Source organism: Lucilia sericata, unplaced genomic scaffold (assembly GCF_015586225.1).
Source record: "Lucilia sericata isolate MDLA Ls3-8-SP2 unplaced genomic scaffold, ASM1558622v1 Contig000689F_arrow, whole genome shotgun sequence".
In the NCBI taxonomy this organism is placed as follows: domain Eukaryota; kingdom Metazoa; phylum Arthropoda; class Insecta; order Diptera; family Calliphoridae; genus Lucilia; species Lucilia sericata.
In genome coordinates, this window is record NW_023994692.1 from 123417 (window position 1) to 141795 (window position 18379).

The window sequence follows — 18379 nt, forward strand, 5'->3', positions numbered from 1 at the left end:
AGATGTATACATAGAGAATATGTATGTATGTAAATTTTATGCAGGGTTTTTTTGTTTTTCCTTATTTTTTTCTTTGTTTTTTTTTTTGTTTATTTTAATTTAATTTTTTAGGGTTTTATTTAAATTGAATTTTATTTATTTACTTGGTTTTTTTGCGGTCCGGTCTTTGTTGAATATTGTGGTTGGTTGGTTGTAGTTGACAATGTTTTTTTTTTTTATTATTTGAAATATTTTATTTAACTTTTACGTTGTAGTAGTGTTGTGTGTGTGTTGTTGATATTTTATTTATTTTTTAAATTTATTTTATTTAGCTGTATATGGTTTGTATCTATGTAGTTTATGGTTTTTCCTGTAAAATTTTGAATATTTTTTTGGCCATTCTTCTACTTTTTTTCTTGGAAAAAAGCGTAGAATAGTTGTAGACATTAGATGATGAGTTTTGTTTTTTTGTTTTAATTATTTAAGTTTAAAAAGTTTACGGTTCTGCTGCTGTGGTTGGTTTTTCTTTTGTTTTTTTATTTACGATTAATGCTAATTGTTGATTTTTGTTTTACTCAAACGTATAAAGTTATTTAAAATTTAATTTTGTTTTTTTCTTTTTTGTTTTACTTTAATGTTTTGTTAAATTGTTTATCGGTTGTTGGTTTTTTTGTTTGTTTTATGTTTAATTAATTTTTATGTACAATTTTAATTCATTTAGGATTGCTCGTCTACTAGGAGCATAATTTGTTGTGTTGCAGCCGGGGCTGGATTTCTTGTACATTCAACTTGATGGGCATTCCAATCCTTTCGTTGACAAAATTCGGAACAATAGGGAGTCTTTCGGCATAATGAGCATTCTGCCAATGCTTCACGATTACAATTAGCGCACTAGAAGAGAACAAAAATAAATATAAATTTTAAATCAGAACTTCATGTTATAAGAAAATGTAAATTTCAGTTCTAGTTCAGTGCTAGTTCATTTCTAGTTCAGTTCTAGTTCAATTCTAGTTTAGTTCTAGTTCAGTTCTAGTTCAGTTCTAGTTCAGTTCTAGTTCAGTTCTAGTTCAGTTCTAGTTCAGTTCTAGTTCAGTTCTAGTTCAGTTCTAGTTCTGTTCTAGTTCTCTTCTTGTTATGTTCTAGTTCTGTTCTAGTTCAGTTCTAGTTCAGTTCTAGTTCAGTTCTAGTTCAGTTCTAGTTCAGTTCTAGTTCAGTTCTAGTTCAGTTCTAGTTCAGTTCTAGTTCAGTTCTAGTTCAGTTCTAGTTCAGTTCTAGTTCAGTTCTAGTTCAGTACTAGTTCAGTTCTAGTTCAGTTCTAGTTCAGTTCTAGTTCAGTTCTAGTTCAGTTCTAGTTCAGTTCTAGTTCAGTTCTAGTTCAGTTCTAGTTCAGTTCTAGTTCAGTTCTAGTTCAGTTCTAGTTCAGTTCTAGTTCAGTTCTAGTTCAGTTCTAGTTCAGTTCTAGTTCAGTTCTAGTTCAGTTCTAGTTCAGTTCTAGTTCAGTTCTAGTTCAGTTCTAGTTCAGTTCTAGTTCAGGTTCAGTTCAGTTCTAGTATCAGTTCTAGTTCAGTTCTAGTTCAGTTCTAGTTCAGTTCTAGTTCAGTTCTAGTTCAGTTCTAGTTCAGTTCTAGTTCAGTTCTAGTTCAGTTCTAGTTCAGTTCTAGTTCAGTTCTAGTTCAGTTCTAGTTCAGTTCTAGTTCAGTTCCTAGTTCAGTTCTAGTTCAGTTCTAGTTCAGTTCTAGTTCAGTTCTAGTTCAGTTCTAGTTCAGTCTAGTTCAGTTCTAGTTCAGTTCTAGTTCAGTTCTAGTTCAGTTCTAGTTCAGTTCTAGTTCAGTTCTAGTTCAGTTCTAGTTCAGTTCTAGTTCAGTTCTAGTTCAGTTCTAGTTCAGTTCTAGTTCAGTTCTAGTTCAGTTCTAGTTCAGTTCTAGTTCAGTTCTAGTTCAGTTCTAGTTCAGTTCTAGTTCAGTTCTAGTTCAGTTCTAGTTCAGTTCTAGTTCAGTTCTAGTTCAGTTCTAGTTCAGTTCTAGTTCAGTTCTAGTTCAGTTCTAGTTCTGTTCTAGTTCAGTTCTAGTTCAGTTCTAGTTCTGTTCTAGTTCAGTTCTAGTTCAGTTCTAGTTCAGTTCTAGTTTAATTCCAGTTCAGTTCTAGTTCCGCTTTTAAAATCTTATTTCTCACCTTCTTAGCTGATATAACTTCGTTGCCATGTAATGCACCCGCTATATTCGGATCATCAATGTCTGTATGTACTTGTACGCGCATTGCTGCCACCGCAGCATCGCGTTCCTTCTGTAATATTTCGATTTTACGATCGTACGTATTCTTTAAGTCGGTTAGAATACGCTTAAAATCATTAGTGGCTTTGACCATTGTGCAATAAACATTCTCGAGTGTTTTCATTGTCTGACTATTGTCTAGCAATGCAATTGGCCCCGGATCATTTATGTTCACTACAAACGTTTCTCTATCGTATGCATTACAGATTTGTGTTTGATCTACTAGCTCGGTTGATGTGTCGAGGCTATCGTTAAGTGTTGGCCACGGTTCATCCTTGGAGGTAATGTTATCTTCCGTTAAAAAACATATTATTATCATCGACCACCGTTGTGGTGTGTTGTGGTGGTTCAGTGTTATTCATAATATTGTTGTTATTATTATTGTTATTATTGTTATTGTTAGTATTACGTTTACGTTTTGGACCACCAGTTTCACCATCATTATCTGTTTGATTTCGCTTTCGACGTTTGTATGGTGTAAATAGACGTACGGGTCCCGATGCTGGCGAAGCGAAGGAGAAAGAAGAAAAAATAAACAGATTAGATTGTGATTTAATTACGAACAGGAAAAAATTATAATAAATTCTGCAAAAGAAGAAACAGAGCTGGTTTAATTCATTAATAACCTATTTATCAGCGGAAACTGGACTTTGATACTTTGTAAAATTTGTTTTGTTGTATATTTTTGTTAATATAAACAATAACATCTTTTGTTAAGGTTTTTGAAAATACTTTGGTAAATCTACGACAAATCCAGACATGCAAATCTGAAAACTTTGCTAAATATCAACAAACATCTAAGAAGCAATCTCAGAATGATGCTCTTAATATTACATCTCCTAGTACTACTTCAATATAAACTTCTTCTCGACGACTGGATCAAAGTGACTGAATAATATCCCTCAGCTCAATTGCGACGGCTCTGAGATAAAGAATGGCGTAGGAGGTGGTTTGTAAATTGTATACATGTCTTACTCAAAGATCCACAATAAAAAGGTAAACATCTATAAATGCCACAAGTTGGAAAGAAATGTCAATTGACAAAAGTTGATCCTTTTCTCAAAAATCAATTCAACGAACTAGAAGGACTCGCAGCTTAACATACACTGATCTAGAAATGTACCAGTTTTATTGATTTTCCAAATATACTTATTAAAACAGAAGTCAGAAAAAAGAATCATTTGGAAATTCAGCTCTAGCTCCGTTCTAGTTCAGTCTAGTTAGTTCTAGTTCAGTTCTAGTTCTAGTTCAGTTCTAGTTCAGTTCTAGTTCAGTTCTAGTTCAGTTCTAGTTCAGTTCTAGTTCAGTTCTAGTTCAGTTCTAGTTCATTTCAGTTCTACTTCTAGTTCAGTTCTACTTCTAGTTCAGTTCTAGTTCTAGTTCAGTTCTAGTTCAGTTCTAGTTCAGTTTAGTTCAGTTCTAGTTCAGTTCTAGTTCAGTTCTAGTTCAGTTCTAGTTCAGTTCTAGTTCAGTTCTAGTTCAGTTCTAGTTCAGTTCTAGTTCAGTTCTAGTTCAGTTCTAGTTCAGTTCTAGTTCAGTTCTAGTTCAGTTCTAGTTTAGTTCTAGTTCAGTTCTAGTTCAGTTCTAGTTCAGTTCTAGTTCAGTTCTAGTTCAGATCTAGTTCAGTTCTAGTTCAGTTCTATTCAGTTCTAGTTCAGTTCTAGTTCAGTTCTAGTTCAGTTCTAGTTCAGTTCTAGTTCAGTTCTAGTTCAGTTCTAGTTCAGTTCTAGTTCAGTTCTAGTTCGGTTCTAGTTCAGTTCTAGTTCAGTTCTAGTTCAGTTCTAGTTCAGTTCTAGTTCAGTTCTAGTTCAGTTCTAGTTCAGTTCTAGTTCAGTTCTAGTTCAGTTCTAGTTCAGTTCTAGTTCAGTTCTAGTTTAGTTCTAGTTTCAGTTCTAGTTCAGTTCTAGTTCAGTTCTAGTTCAGTTCTAGTTCAGTTCTAGTTCAGTTCTAGTTCAGTTCTAGTTCAGTTCTAGTTCAGTTCTAGTTCAGTTCTAGTTCAGTTCTAGTTCAGTTCTAGTTCAGTTCTTGTTCAGTTCTAGTTCAGTTCTAGTTCAGTTCTAGTTCAGTTCTAGTTCAGTTCTAGTTCAGTTCTAGTTCAGTTCTAGTTCAGTTCTAGTTCAGTTCTAGTTCAGTTCTAGTTCAGTTCTAGTTCAGTTCTAGTTCAGTTCTAGTTCAGTTCTAGTTCAGTTCTAGTTCAGTTCTAGTTCAGTTCTAGTTCAGTTCTAGTTCAGTTCTAGTTCAGTTCTAGTTCAGTTCTAGTTCAGTTCTAGTTCAGTTCTAGTTCAGTTCTAGTTCAGTTCTAGTTCAGTTCTAGTTCAGTTCTAGTTCAGTTCTAGTTCAGTTCTAGTTCAGTTCTAGTTCAAGTTCTAGTTCAGTTCTAGTTCAGTTCTAGTTCAGTTCTAGTTCAGTTCTAGTTCAGTTCTAGTTCAGTTCTAGTTCAGTTCTAGTTCAGTTCTAGTTCAGTTCTAGTTCAGTTCTAGTTCAGTTCTAGTTCAGTTTCTAGTTCAGTTCTAGTTCAGTTTCTAGTTCAGTTTCTAGTTCAGTTCTAGTTCAGTTCTAGTTCAGTTCTAGTTCAGTTTCTAGTTCAGTTCTAGTTCAGTTTCTAGTTCAGTTCTAGTGCAGTTCTAGTTCTAGTTCAGTTCTAGTTCAGGTTCTAGTTCGGTTCTAGTTCGGTTCTAGTTCAGTTCTAGTTTCAGTTCTAGTTCAGTTCTAGTTCAGTTCTAGTTTAGTTCTAGTTTAGTTCTAGTTCAGTTCTAGTTCAGTTCTAGTCTAGTTCAGTTCTAGTTCAGTTCTAGTTCAGTTCTAGTTCTAGTTCGATCTTTTCGAAGTAGTATGCCTTTAGTTTGTTTATCTAATTTGAACTTGTAGGTAGTTCAATACTATTGATTTTTAACAGAAATTTTGCTATTCAAAAGAGTGGACGGGGAAATTCTTATTTGATTCTTTAAGAAAAGTCCAGAGCTCAATTCTACAGCTGACATCATTGAACAAATTTGTTTTCTTTAAATTTAACAATATAACAGGGATTTCCCGGAATTCTAAAGCAACTAAGAAATGCATTAAACAGCCTTCTGTATTCAAAAGATTTGCATAAATATTTGAAATTAATGAAACAACTACAAAAAGCCTAGTCAATTTGTACATACGGAAACATTTTAAACTAAAACCCGTTAATCTGACAAGTACTATAATAAAGTTAAAAACTTCCGGGATTCATGTAATATGTTATGTCCACCAACTTACCCGCTTCATCATCACAACAAACGGTACAACTGCAATTGGTGGCATGCGGTGTCAGGGTGCCCTCATCTATAAGTGACTGCAACGATTTGCCCCCGTATTTAATGGAACGTTTCCAATCCTTACTCGAGCCACGACCACAGGTCTGCTCAAATTCACTAGGCGTCAGCCATTTGTCTTTGTACTTAACACAGCGACCTCGACCGCCCGAACCCAACTTACTGCGATATAGCTCAGCACTGGTCGTCTTACAGCGTATGGGAAATATTTCCATGTGAGCTGTTTCCGACCAACTGACACCCGATGCTGAACCGCAACCGGAGCCATGCATCATTTGATCACCGGTGACGGTGCTGTCATGACTGTTATTGCTGCCGGAGCCATCGTGATTCATGCCAACCGAATCACTTTGCTGTTGCTGTTGTATGACAATCGTTTTGAGGTCACCACCAACACTGCCCACAACCGCACCGCTGGATATATAACCATTGTTATCGACGCACAGCATCTGTTTGAAATGCGGTAAATGATCGGGTGAGATGACATTGAAAGCGGTGCCAGCAATCATGGAACCTATGGGCAGGGAAACGGGTACGGAAACAACATTGCCACCGCTGCCTCCACTATTTTCATTTGATGATGTTACCATATGCACTTTGGTTTCCAGCTAAAAACGGGTTTTGTGTAGACAGCAACAGCAACAGCAGCAACAGGATAACAAGTTGTCCAGGAAGAAGGTTTTATTTAATAAATTGCAACACGCACAATTTTCCACAGTAGCAGCAGCAATTGAAGAAAAAATGTTTTTTTCAGTATTTATTTTTTTTTTCGTTTAGTCGTCAATGGCGCAGAGTAGAAGAAGACATGTAGAAAAAAAAACGTATAAAATATGAGAAAAAATAACAACAAATAAGAGAAATTGCAAAATCAAAACAAAAGCAATTAGAAGTAGGAAAAAAGCACACAAATATTAATTAATAGAGAAATTTTGGAAATCATATAAAAAAAACACACAACATACAAAAAATATGTACACAATATTTTGTGTACTACACACACGCACACGGTAGGATGTTGGTTGGTTGTTTTGGAAGATGTTGGTTTAGGACACTACCAAAACTTTGCCCGTAGGCTCTGCAAGTTATAACCAGCTTAAAACCCTTTAAACCAGGGGCTGGCAGGGAGATTAAGGGCTTTTGCTTTGATGGCGCAGTGGCGCATTTCCACATAAAAAAAAAATAAAAACACTGTTTTTAACACTAATTGCAAGCTCTACAATACATTTTCCATAAATTGTTTCCAAAATATTTTCATTTTCTTCCTTTAAAGAGTTTGTGTGTCACACGAAATTTTCCCACTTAATTTCTTGAGTTTTGCTTTTTTCTATTTATTTATTATTTTTCTCTACATTACGCACCTGATGGCCGGAACTTTCAAGTATGACTTCTTCCTTAACAACGTCACGCGCTTCATCATTGAGAACAGCCAATTCTTTCACATCACGTATTCTACTTAGATGCATTTCAGTGGAGTCCTGTTCCATAGCTTATTTTGGAGTTTTGACACTGTCTGCTTTGCTCTGCTTTTTCTTTGCTCTTAACACACACACAAAATCACACAATTTTTCTAATTTGCCGTGTTATAAAAAAAAGGCAATTGTATTTTTTAGGCGGTTTTCCAACTAAGTTTTCTCTAAACTATTTCAATTCAGCACTTAATAACTAATTTGCAAATTGTGTTTTTCAATAGTTTAATTCTCAATATTTTCTTTAAACAAATAAATCACATTTTGCTTATAAATATATATTTTTTTTTTTTTTGTAGAAAAAATATTAACTGGAGATGTATGACATTTGTGATAACAAACTTTCAATTAACACATTAAAAGTTCTGTTCGTTAAGTATGAAATGTCAAAAAAAATAGACAGCAATAAGAAAAAAGCTTTTTTCCAATAACATACCAGCAGGGTTGTATTTATTAAGGGTTTGGCAGTTCTTAGTGAGTGCCACAAGAACAGGGTTATCGGTAAAATCTTGCATACTTTTTATACAAATTTATAGCTATGTAGAGAATGTCTTCACGGACCTAGAGGAAATAACCTGGCTAGGTTGTATGTATGTAGATGTTGTTTGGGCATAATATTGGTACTAACCATTGTGGGCTTTATGTCGACTTTAGATTCCTTATAATTGTCACACTATACCCAATAAGCATTCTTGCTGGAATTAAAGTTTAAAACAAGTTTAATTCCAGTCAAACATTAAAATTTCAAGAGTTGAAATACATTACACCTTAATTCAAAGCATTCTCCAGTGAAAAGGCAACTTGAATTCAAATCGAACATTACAGTGTTTTCACAGTATAATTCAAGGCACGAAATCTATCTATATATATAAAATTCTAACGTTACTGACTGTAAAAAGCACAACCTTTGTGCTTGCTCTATTTTATTGTTATAACTTATATACAAAATCCCACTTAAAAAGTCTCTCGGATTCCGTTTTTATTTAAAATCATTGAAAATTGTAAAATTAAGCGTATTTGAGAACTTAGCCGGCGTACAGTCGATTTTAAGCCGCCGCCGATATTTTTAGTGTCAGCCGCCGCCGCCGTTAATATTTGTCAGCGCAGATTTCTGATTGGAATACAATTTAGCTGGGCAAAAGTTAAAATTTAGAATAATTAAAGGATTTTTTTGTTAAAAATGTTGGCTGATGTTGATGTTTTCATCACCAACTATACCATAGTAGATCCGGAAATCTATCAACTATGGATAGAGGGATTTTCTTGTAAGTTATTTAATGAAATTTTCATTTATATACCAAAAACCCTAAAGAAGTGTTAATTTATTTCTAGCTACCGAGGCTGTTTGTTATCTGAAACAAAAGGGTTTTGCCCATTCCATGGGCGTACATTTGGACTTAATAACTTCAGATGTTTTAGATCATTATCGCACTTATTCGCTAATCGAGCGGCTGTTGCATGCTCCCACTAAATTGCTAGAACAATCTTGTTTCCAATTGGAACCGGAGACTCGGGATCTTATTATAGAAAAGTAGTTGTTGTTGTTAAATGAAAACAAAATTGATGAATTTTATGAAGATTGTAAACAATTTATTAATATTTTTTTTTGTTTTTTCTTAAAGATACTACTCCATTGATGATTGTGTGGCTCGCGAAATATTGGGCAAAAAGTTGTCTTCACGTTATCGCAAGGATTTGGATGAAGTGGCTGAAAAGACTGGAGTTAAATTGAAATCTTGCAGGTATTATAAGAAATCTTGCAACATGGAAATAATAGTTTATTTTGCAGAAGAAAAAATAAGTTTGGAAAGGAACATCAACAACAGTTGAATGACCAAATGCTAAATATGGATAAAGTATAAGAATATAAATATAAGAATATAAGAGGGACCCATTATGAAAAAGACTAAGAAATGTGACAAACATCATGTGAAATGATCCTTAAAATCCAACAACGTTTGCTCGCATATTGTGATATTCCATCTTGAGGCGATGTAAAGGCTAAGATGTGAAGACATATGCTGGTTAGACTATTCTAGCCAGAGGGGTTGATGATGAGCACATACTAAGAACTATCCTTTCCAAATTACATATTTGTTTTTCTCATATTATTGGAGCTATTTGGTACTCTTCGGTTTTCTTTAAGTAAACTCCGTAAACTCCACCAGCAAATGTGTTTATATTGTGCGGATTAATGGTCTGTAAATCTTTGTATAAGACAAGAGCAAATGCTCTCTTATTAGAGCACAAAAAGTGCTGCATATATATAGTAGAGAGCGGATCATTTTGTGCTGAATCGAAAGCTATTTTAGAATTGTTTTAAGGCAAAACTGAATCAAATTATTTAGCAAATCGATGTCGGAATAAGCTGCAAGTGCCTCTAAATCGCAATGGAAGTACCCACGATGATTGTCTATTTAAATAAACCTAAACCTGCTGCAAAAACAGTTCAAAAGTTAGACTTAATAGAACTATCCACAAAGTTCTCTTGGATCTCTAGTCAAGCACTTCAAAACTGTCAGTATTGTTAAAATCATAAAGGTCTAGTAAAGGCACTCAAATAAGGCATTACACTCTGCCAAATAGGTCGATTCTAGGAGAGCTTGTGATTAACTTAATTTCCAAAGAAGCAGTAAATTGTTCTGGAATTTATTACACATAAATTTTCATCTTTCCCGTTTCAAAAATTAAGAAAAATCTCTTTAATTTCCTTTACAGACGCCAATTCGATAATGTTAAACGGATATTTAAAGCGGTAGAAGAGCTACCCGGCAATATAACACAAAATATTAAGCAGCTATTCAATATACGCGATGAACTAGCCAAGTAATCTTTCTTTTAAAAGAAATCTAGACTTAATAATTTCTCATACATATTTCTTTCTTCCCCTAAACCCTAAAGAAAATATGCCTCCATAGTATTTTTGGCCTGTTTACGTTTTGAAACCTCTAAGAAAAAGTTGCAGTATTTAACCTTTAACGATTTGTTTGCCTGCTCGCAGGCTGTCATGATCTATTGGACGTATACGTATCAGCATTCGGGTCCCGAATACTATGACACTGAAATGGATAAAGAATTTCTATTGGATTTAAGAGAACTAAGATGTTTATTGGACAAAGAAAAGGAAATCAAACAGTAGGTTAAGAAAAAAATAAAAGAAAATCTAGTTTATTATAAAATCCTTTTTTCTAAACAGTTTAGTTTGTTTGCGTTTAAAACCAGTTTTATTGGAAAGATCATTTCATGAGTTGGACTCAAATTTTCGGTAATTTATTTCAAACATTTTGTATACTTCAAATGATTCATTAATCATTTTCTATGCTTCAGCTCCTATTGGCGTTCTTTGATTAGTATTGCTTGCAATTTACATCGTACACGCGAATTGCGTGATTTATTTGTCGATCTTTGTGAAAAATTAATCGAACCCTGGCGCCAGAATATTTGGGCTCGCGATCATGTCAATAAGTTTTTAGCTGCCACCACACAAAGTGTTTTAGATTTGGAAATATCGAGGTAAACATTACTTTCTATATTTTCATCAAAAATTTTATATATTTTTCAATTTTTCAGAGATCAAGAAACCCGCTGCTTGTGGGATCGTTATATGCAAGTTATTAGTATCTGTTTAGATAAAATGTATCATGTTTAATTTGTAATTGTATTTATTTAATAATATTTTTTAAGTTGCCAATATATTTATTATAATTTTGTTAATTTTTCATAAATTAGAGGACATTTGACAATTTGATTGGAAGAAAGTTGAAGAAGCGAAAACGTTTTGTTTAATAAATAAATAAAAAAAAATATTTAAAAATTGCGGATTTTATTTCGAATTTATATCTAGTCCATAGTCTAGTCTATAATCTATTCTATAGTCTGGTCTATAATCTAGTCTATAATCTAGTCTATAGTCTATTCTATAGTCCAGTTTATAATCTAGTCTAGTCTATAGTCCAGTCTATAATCTAGTCGAGTCTATAATCTAGTCGAGTCTATAATCTAGTCGAGTCTATAATCTAGTCTATAATCTAGTCTATAGTCTCGTCTATACTCTATTCATTAGTCCAGTCTATAGTCTAGTATATAGTCTAGTCTATAGTCTAGTCTATAGTCTAGTCTATAGTCTAGTCTATAGTCTAGTCTATAGTCTAGTCTATAGTCTAGTCTATAGTCTAGTCTATAGTCTAGTCTATAGTCTAGTCTATAGTCTAGTCTATAGTCTAGTCTATAGTCTAGTCTATAGTCTAGTCTATAGTTAGTCTATAGTCTAGTCTATAGTCTAGTCTATAGTCTAGTCTATAGTCTAGTCTATAGTCTAGTCTATAGTCTAGTCTATAGTCTAGTCTATAGTCTAGTCTATAGTCTAGTCTATAGTCTAGTCTATAGTCTAGTCTATAGTCTAGTCTATAGTTCTAGTCATAGTCTAGTCTATAGTCTAGTCTTATAGTCTAGTCTATAGTCTAGTCATAGTCTAGTCTATAGTCTAGTCTAGTTAGTCTATAGTCTAGTCTATAGTCTAGTCTATAGTCTAGTCTATAGTCTAGTCTATAGTCTAGTCTATAGTCTAGTATATAGTCTAGTCTATAGTCTAGTCTATAGTCTAGTCTATAGTCTAGTCTATAGTCTAGTCTATAGTCTAGTCTAGTCTATAGTCTAGTCTATAGTCTAGTCTATAGTCTAGTCTATAGTCTAGTCTATAGTCTAGTCTATAGTCTAGTCTATAGTCTAGTCTATAGTCTAGTCTATAGTCTAGTCTATAGTCTAGTCTATAGTCTAGTCTATAGTCTAGTCTATAGTCTAGTCTATAGTCTAGTCTATAGTCTAGTCTATAGTCTAGTCTATAGTCTAGTCTATAGTCTAGTCTATAGTCTAGTCTACATTCTAGTCTACATTCTAGTTTATAGTCTAGTCTATAGTCTAGTCTATAGTCTAGTTTATAGCCTGGTCTATAGTCTAGTCTAGTTATAGTATACTAAATATTGCTATAATCTAGTTATAGTCTAGTCTATAGTCTAGTCTATAGTCTAGTCTATAGTCTAGTCTATAGTCTAGTCTATAGTCTAATCTATAGTCTAGTCTATTGTCTAGTCTATTGTCTAGTCTATAGTCTAGTCTATAGTCTAGTCTATAGTCTAGTCTATAGTCTAGTCTATCGTCTAGTCTATAGTCTAGTTTATAGTCTAGTCTATAGTCTAGTCTATAATCTAGTCTATAGTCTAGTCTATAGTCTAGTCTATAGTCTAGTCTATAGTCTAGTCTATAGTCTAGTCTATAGTCTAGTCTATAGTCTAGTCTATAGTCTAGTCTATAGTCTAGTCTATAGTCTAGTCTATAGTCTAGTCTATAGTCTAGTCTATAGTCTAGTCTATAGTCTAGTCTATAGTCTAGTCTAGTCTAGTCTAGTCTAGTCTATAGTCTAGTCTATAGTCTAGTCTATAGTCTAGTCTATAGTCTAGTCTATAGTCTAGTCCATAGTCTAGTCTATAGTCTAGTCTATAGTCTAGTCTAGTATCTAGTCTATAGTCTAGTCTATAATCTAGTCTATAGTCAAGTATGTAGTCTAGTCTGTAGTCTAGTTTATAGTCAAGTCTATAGCCTAGTCTATAGTCTAATTTAGCCTATATTGTATTCTATAGTCTAGTCTATATGTATTCTGTAGTCTAGTCTATAGCGTATGCTGTAGTCTAGTAAATAATCTAATCTATAGTCTTAGCTATTGTGCAGTCTACGGTGTAGTTTATTATCTAGTCTAAATTATAGTCTATTGTCTAGTCTATAGTCTAGTTTATAATCTACTTTATATTGGTTCTTTCAACTCATAAATAGTACTAAAACAAGTCTATTGTGTAGTCTATAAGTTAGTCTTGTTTATTCTATACTATATTCTAAAATTTTGTCAATAGTCTAGTTTATTGTCTAGTCTGGACTATAGTCTATAATCTAGTATATATTGGTACTTTCAGCTCTTAAATAGTACTAAAACAAGTACTAAATCATTGTTAAATTGCAATTCCATAGATATTCTCTCATTAAACTATTGCATCTACTCTGAATACTCAATATAAACAAAAATACTTACAGATACATTAGCACTCACATACTAGCACAATAAACAAAACTTATAGCAAAAAAGTTCAAAGCTTTTCTTTACACTAACGAAACACCAACAACTCGTAACTGTCAATTAAGAAAATGGAATAAAAATAGAAAATGCAAAAATATACAATAAAAACTTGCATTGCAAAATAGACGAAAAATTAGACACAAAGAAAAACGCAGAAAATAAGCGCAACAACTTGTCAAAAGTTTATTATTATTATTTATTTCCAAACCCACTACCCACAAGTATCTAGTAGAACAACACGCAAAAAACAAAATCAAAACAAATAAAAATTTTCCACTAGAAAAATACCCTTTTTTGGTGACAAGAGAAAGATAAATCTATCCATACTCGTATTGAGTGCGTATCTATGGAATTTAGGTAAGTTTTGCACTCGTATCTGTCATTTGCAGATTGATTGATTTCAGAGAGTTGATGCTGTAATAATAAATCAAAGAAATGAAAAGAAAACGGGGAGGATTTTCCCATAACTGCATATTAATCCATTCACCTTTATTAGCAACCACTGAAAAACTTATTTGTGTTACAACTCCAACAACATACGGACGTTTTTTGTACAAGAAATTTCTATTTTGGAGAAAAGTTATTTAATTAATCAATTTCTTTGATTGGAATACTTAATTTAATTAAATTGTTTTACATTTAGAGCAAAATAATGTATCTTTTTCATTCGTCTAGTGAAACTTTGGAAGAATTGGACGATGAGACTTACGATGAGGAAAAAATGGCCAGAACATCAGATGAGAATCGAAAGTAAGTGAGACTTTATATTATCGTTTATAATTGTAATTAATATTAAGTAATTAATAAATGGAATGCTAAAAGGTTTATTTAACGGATATCTCGAAACGTCTAGCTGTTGTTTATAGGTTTGTGTGTTTGTATACTTTAAGGAAAATTACCGAAAAAATATTCCATATGTTGCTAGTTGCATTACAAAGTATTTAAAGGGACAACAAAAGGTTAAGATATTTATAGTCTACCAAATGTATCTATTAAATGGAGATTATAAAACTGTCTGCTGAAATTAATGCACAATGGGTCGAAAGCAACAAATAACAGAAAATACAGCAACAAACCCGCAAATGTATAACATAGGCTAGACTATAGATTAGACTATATACTAGACTATAGACTAGACTATAGACTAGACTATAGACTAGAATATAGACCAGACTATAGACTATAGACTAGACTATAGACTAGACTATAGACTAGACTATAGACTAGACTATAGACTAGACTATAGACTAGACTATAGACTAGACTATAGACTAGACTATAGACTAGACTATAGACTAGACTATAGACTAGACTATAGACTAGACTATAGACTAGACTATAGACTAGACTATAGACTAGACTATAGACTAGACTATAGACTAGACTATAGACTAGACTATAGACTAGACTATAGACTAGACTATAGACTAGACTATAGACTAGACTATAGACTAGACTATAGACTAGACTATAGACTAGACTATAGACTAGACTATAGACTAGACTATAGACTAGACTATAGACTAGACTATAGACTAGACTATAGACTAGACTATAGACTAGACTATAGACTAGACTATAGACTAGACTATAGACTAGACTATAGACTAGACTATAGACTAGACTATAGACTAGACTATAGACTAGACTATAGACTAGACTATAGACTAGACTATAGACTAGACTATAGACTAGACTATAGACTAGACTATAGACTAGACTATAGACTAGACTATAGACTAGACTATAGACTAGACTATAGACTAGACTATAGACTAGACTATAGACTAGACTATAGACTAGACTATAGACTAGACTATAGACTAGACTATAGACTAGACTATAGACTAGACTATAGACTAGACTAGACTATAGACTAGACTATAGACTAGACTATAGACTAGACTATAGACTAAAGACTCTAGACTAGAATAGACTAAAGACTAGACTATAGACTAGACTATAGACTAGACTATACACTACACTATAGACTAGACTATAGACTAGACTATACACTAGACTATACACTAGACTATACACTAGACTATACACTAGACTATAGACTAGACTATACACTAGACTTTACACTAGACTATACACTAGACTATAGACTAGACTATAGACTGGACTTTAGACTAGGCTATACACTAGACTTTACACTAGACTATACACTAGACTATAGACTAGGCTATACACTAGACTATAGACTAGACTACAGACTTGATTATAGACTAGACTATAGATTAGACTATAGACTAGACTATAGACAAGACAATAGACTAGGCTATAGACTAGACTATAGACTACACTATAGACTACACTATAGACTAGACTATATTCTAGACTATAGACTAGACTATAAACTAGACTATAGACTAGACTATAGACTAGGCTGTAGACTAGACTATAGACTAGACTATAGACTAAACTACAGACTAGACTATAGACTAGACTATAAACTAGACTACAGACTAGACTATAGACTAGACTTTAAACTAGACTATAGACTAGACTATTCACTAGACTATAGACTAGACTATAGACTAAACTTTAGAGTAAACTATAGACTAAACTTTAGACTAATCTTCAGATTAAACTTTAGACTTAACTATAAACTAACTATAGGTTAAACTTTAGAATAAATAATAGAATAAACTGTACTTAGACTGTACTTAGACTAGAATATGGAATAAACTATAAATCTAGAACATTTTCGCCAATAAAACAACTCTGCCCGAAATTCTTCTATTTTCCAGGCAAAATCACAGTGAAATCGAAAAACGACGGCGGGATAAAATGAACACCTACATCAATGAATTGTCCTCCATGATACCCATGTGCTATGCCATGCATCGTAAACTAGATAAATTGACCGTTTTACGCATGGCTGTACAGCATTTGCGTAGTATACGTGGTGCCGTACACGCCTACAGCGGTGGTGACTGTAAACCAACATTTCTCTCAGATCAAGAATTGAAAATGTTAATACTGCAGGCAGCTGAGGGATTTCTATTTGTAGTGGGTTGTGATCGAGGACGTATATTGTATGTCTCGGAATCGGTATCAAATGTTTTGAATTATACACAAACAGATTTATTAGGACAGAGTTGGTTTGATGTTCTACATCCGAAAGATGTGGCCAAGGTTAAGGAGCAGTTGTCCTCGCTGGATCCGTGTCCGAGGGAAAGATTAATCGATGCTAAAAGTGAGTAGTTAGAGATTAATTATAGAGAAATATGGGTTTAACAAATATTTATTTCATAGCCATGCTTCCCGTTAAAACCGATATACCACAAAGTTTATGCCGCCTATGTCCGGGTGCCAGAAGATCCTTCTTTTGTCGCATGAAACTAAAAGCCGCCAGTAGTAGTCAGATTAAGGAAGAGTCTGATACATCGTCAAGTTCCCGCAGTTCCACCAGACGTAAATCGAAGTTAAGCATGGATGAGAAATATCGGGTAATACAATGTACCGGCTATTTAAAATCCTGGGCCCCCATCAAAGAAGAAAATCAAGATGCTGACAATGAAGATCAAATAACAAATCTCTCCTGCTTAGTGGCCATTGGACGCATACCCTCTAATGTCATGGAAGATAAATCAACATCCTCCCTGGATAATCATCCCAATGTAAGGCATGTTAATTTTCTATCCCGACACTCGGTGGATGGTAAATTTTTGTTTATCGATCAAAGGTTAGAGTTAAAACTTTTCATTTAAAACTCTTATTAAGTTGTTATTTGCTTTTTATACATAGAGCCACTTTGGCGGTGGGTTTTTTACCTCAAGAAATCTTGGGCAGTAGTTTCTACGAATATTTTCATCCCGAGGATATACCCGCCTTGGCTGAATCCCATAAAATGGTTTTACAGGTGGCCGAAAAAGTCACAACCCAAGTTTATCGTTTTCGCTGCAAGGACAATCGTTTTATACAACTGCAAAGTGAATGGCGTGCATTTAAAAATCCTTGGACCACAGAAATTGAATATATAATGGCTAAGAATTCGGTATTTTTATAAGCATTTAGAATGAAGTATTCCGTAAATATTTTTTTAATCTCGATCAAAAAATAAATCCTATAGATGTGTGAGTGTGAAAGAAAATGAAATGAAAAATGGAGATTTATTCTGGAAAGTAAAACGCGGAACCGTAAGTAAGTCAATTAATTTTAAAATGCAGACTACAGTAGACTTTGACTAGACTATAGACTAGACTTTGACTAGTCTATAGACTAGTCTATAGACTAGACTAAAGACTAGACTATAGACTAGAATATATACTAGACTATAGACTATACTATAGACTAGACTATAGACTAGACTATAGACTAGACTATAGACTAGACTATAGTCTATAGACTGGACTATAGACTAGACTATAAACTAGACAATAGACTAGACTATAGACTAGACTATAGTCTAGTCTATAGTCTAGTCTAGTCTATAGTCTATAGTCTATAGTCTATAGTCTATAGTCTATAGTCTATAGTCTATAGTCTAGTCTATAGTCTAGTCTATAGTCTAGTCTATAGTCTATAGTCTAGTCAAGTCTAGTCTATGGTCTAGTTTATAGTCTAGTCTATAGTCTAGTCTATAGTCTAGTCTATAGTCTAGTCTATAGTCTAGTCTATAGTCTAGTCTATAGTCTAGTCTATAGTCTAGTCTATAGTCTAGTCTATAGTCTAGTCTATAGTCTAGTCTATAGTCTAGTCTATAGTCTAGTCTATAGTCTAGTCTATAGTCTAGTCTATAGTCTAGTCTATAGTCTAGTCTATAGTCTAGTCTATAGTCTAGTCTATAGTCTAGTCTATAGTCTAGTCTATAGTCTAGTCTATAGTCTAGTCTATAGTCTAGTCTATAGTCTAGTCTATAGTCTAGTCTATAGTCTAGTCTATAGTCTAGTATATAGTCTAGTCTATAGTCTAATCTATAGTCTAGTCTATAGTCTAGTCTATGTTCTAGGTTATATTCTAATTTATGAGCGGATGCTTTTTGGGTTAAACTTTAAAACAAGTTTATTGTTCATACGATCCCCTTTAAGAAAACTATCATGAACGCATCGATATATGGACTAATATATTCTAATGCTGTTTTTCAGAGGGAAAATAGTAAATATTTATATAGAAATTACGATTATTTTTAAACAATTGCAATAAACATGAATGATAAATAGAAACGAAACATTGTATGCAAGTGGCCAGATATGGTGCCACTGCTGAGTATACAGTTTAATAACAATAATA

The 18379-nt window shown here is 33.3% G+C and overlaps 3 protein-coding genes across 3 annotated transcripts; 2 read left to right on the forward strand and 1 right to left on the reverse strand.

Moving 5' to 3' along the window:
* Positions 1-596: 596 nt before the first annotated feature.
* Positions 597-7374, reverse strand: LOC119607351 (deformed epidermal autoregulatory factor 1). The gene is given in 5 exon segments (XM_037961219.1): positions 597-870; positions 2152-2553; positions 2555-2751; positions 5493-6156; positions 6907-7374. Coding segments are annotated over 5 exon segments (1563 nt in total). The 5' UTR covers positions 7033-7374; the 3' UTR covers positions 597-696.
* A 727-nt stretch (positions 7375-8101) lies between these two features.
* Positions 8102-10828, forward strand: LOC119607362 (acidic fibroblast growth factor intracellular-binding protein). The gene is made up of 8 exons (XM_037961231.1): positions 8102-8279; positions 8347-8545; positions 8637-8756; positions 9733-9840; positions 9916-10149; positions 10211-10279; positions 10342-10527; positions 10585-10828. Exons 1-8 carry the CDS (start codon positions 8195-8197, stop codon positions 10661-10663), a joined length of 1080 nt encoding a protein of 359 aa, XP_037817159.1. The 5' UTR covers positions 8102-8194; the 3' UTR covers positions 10664-10828.
* A 2417-nt stretch (positions 10829-13245) lies between these two features.
* Positions 13246-17239, forward strand: LOC119607361 (protein cycle). The gene is made up of 5 exons (XM_037961230.1): positions 13246-13495; positions 13814-13888; positions 15895-16343; positions 16403-16832; positions 16895-17239. The coding sequence occupies exons 1-5, from the start codon at positions 13485-13487 to the stop codon at positions 17154-17156; spliced, it is 1227 nt and encodes a 408-aa protein (XP_037817158.1). The 5' UTR covers positions 13246-13484; the 3' UTR covers positions 17157-17239.
* Positions 17240-18379: the final 1140 nt, after the last annotated feature.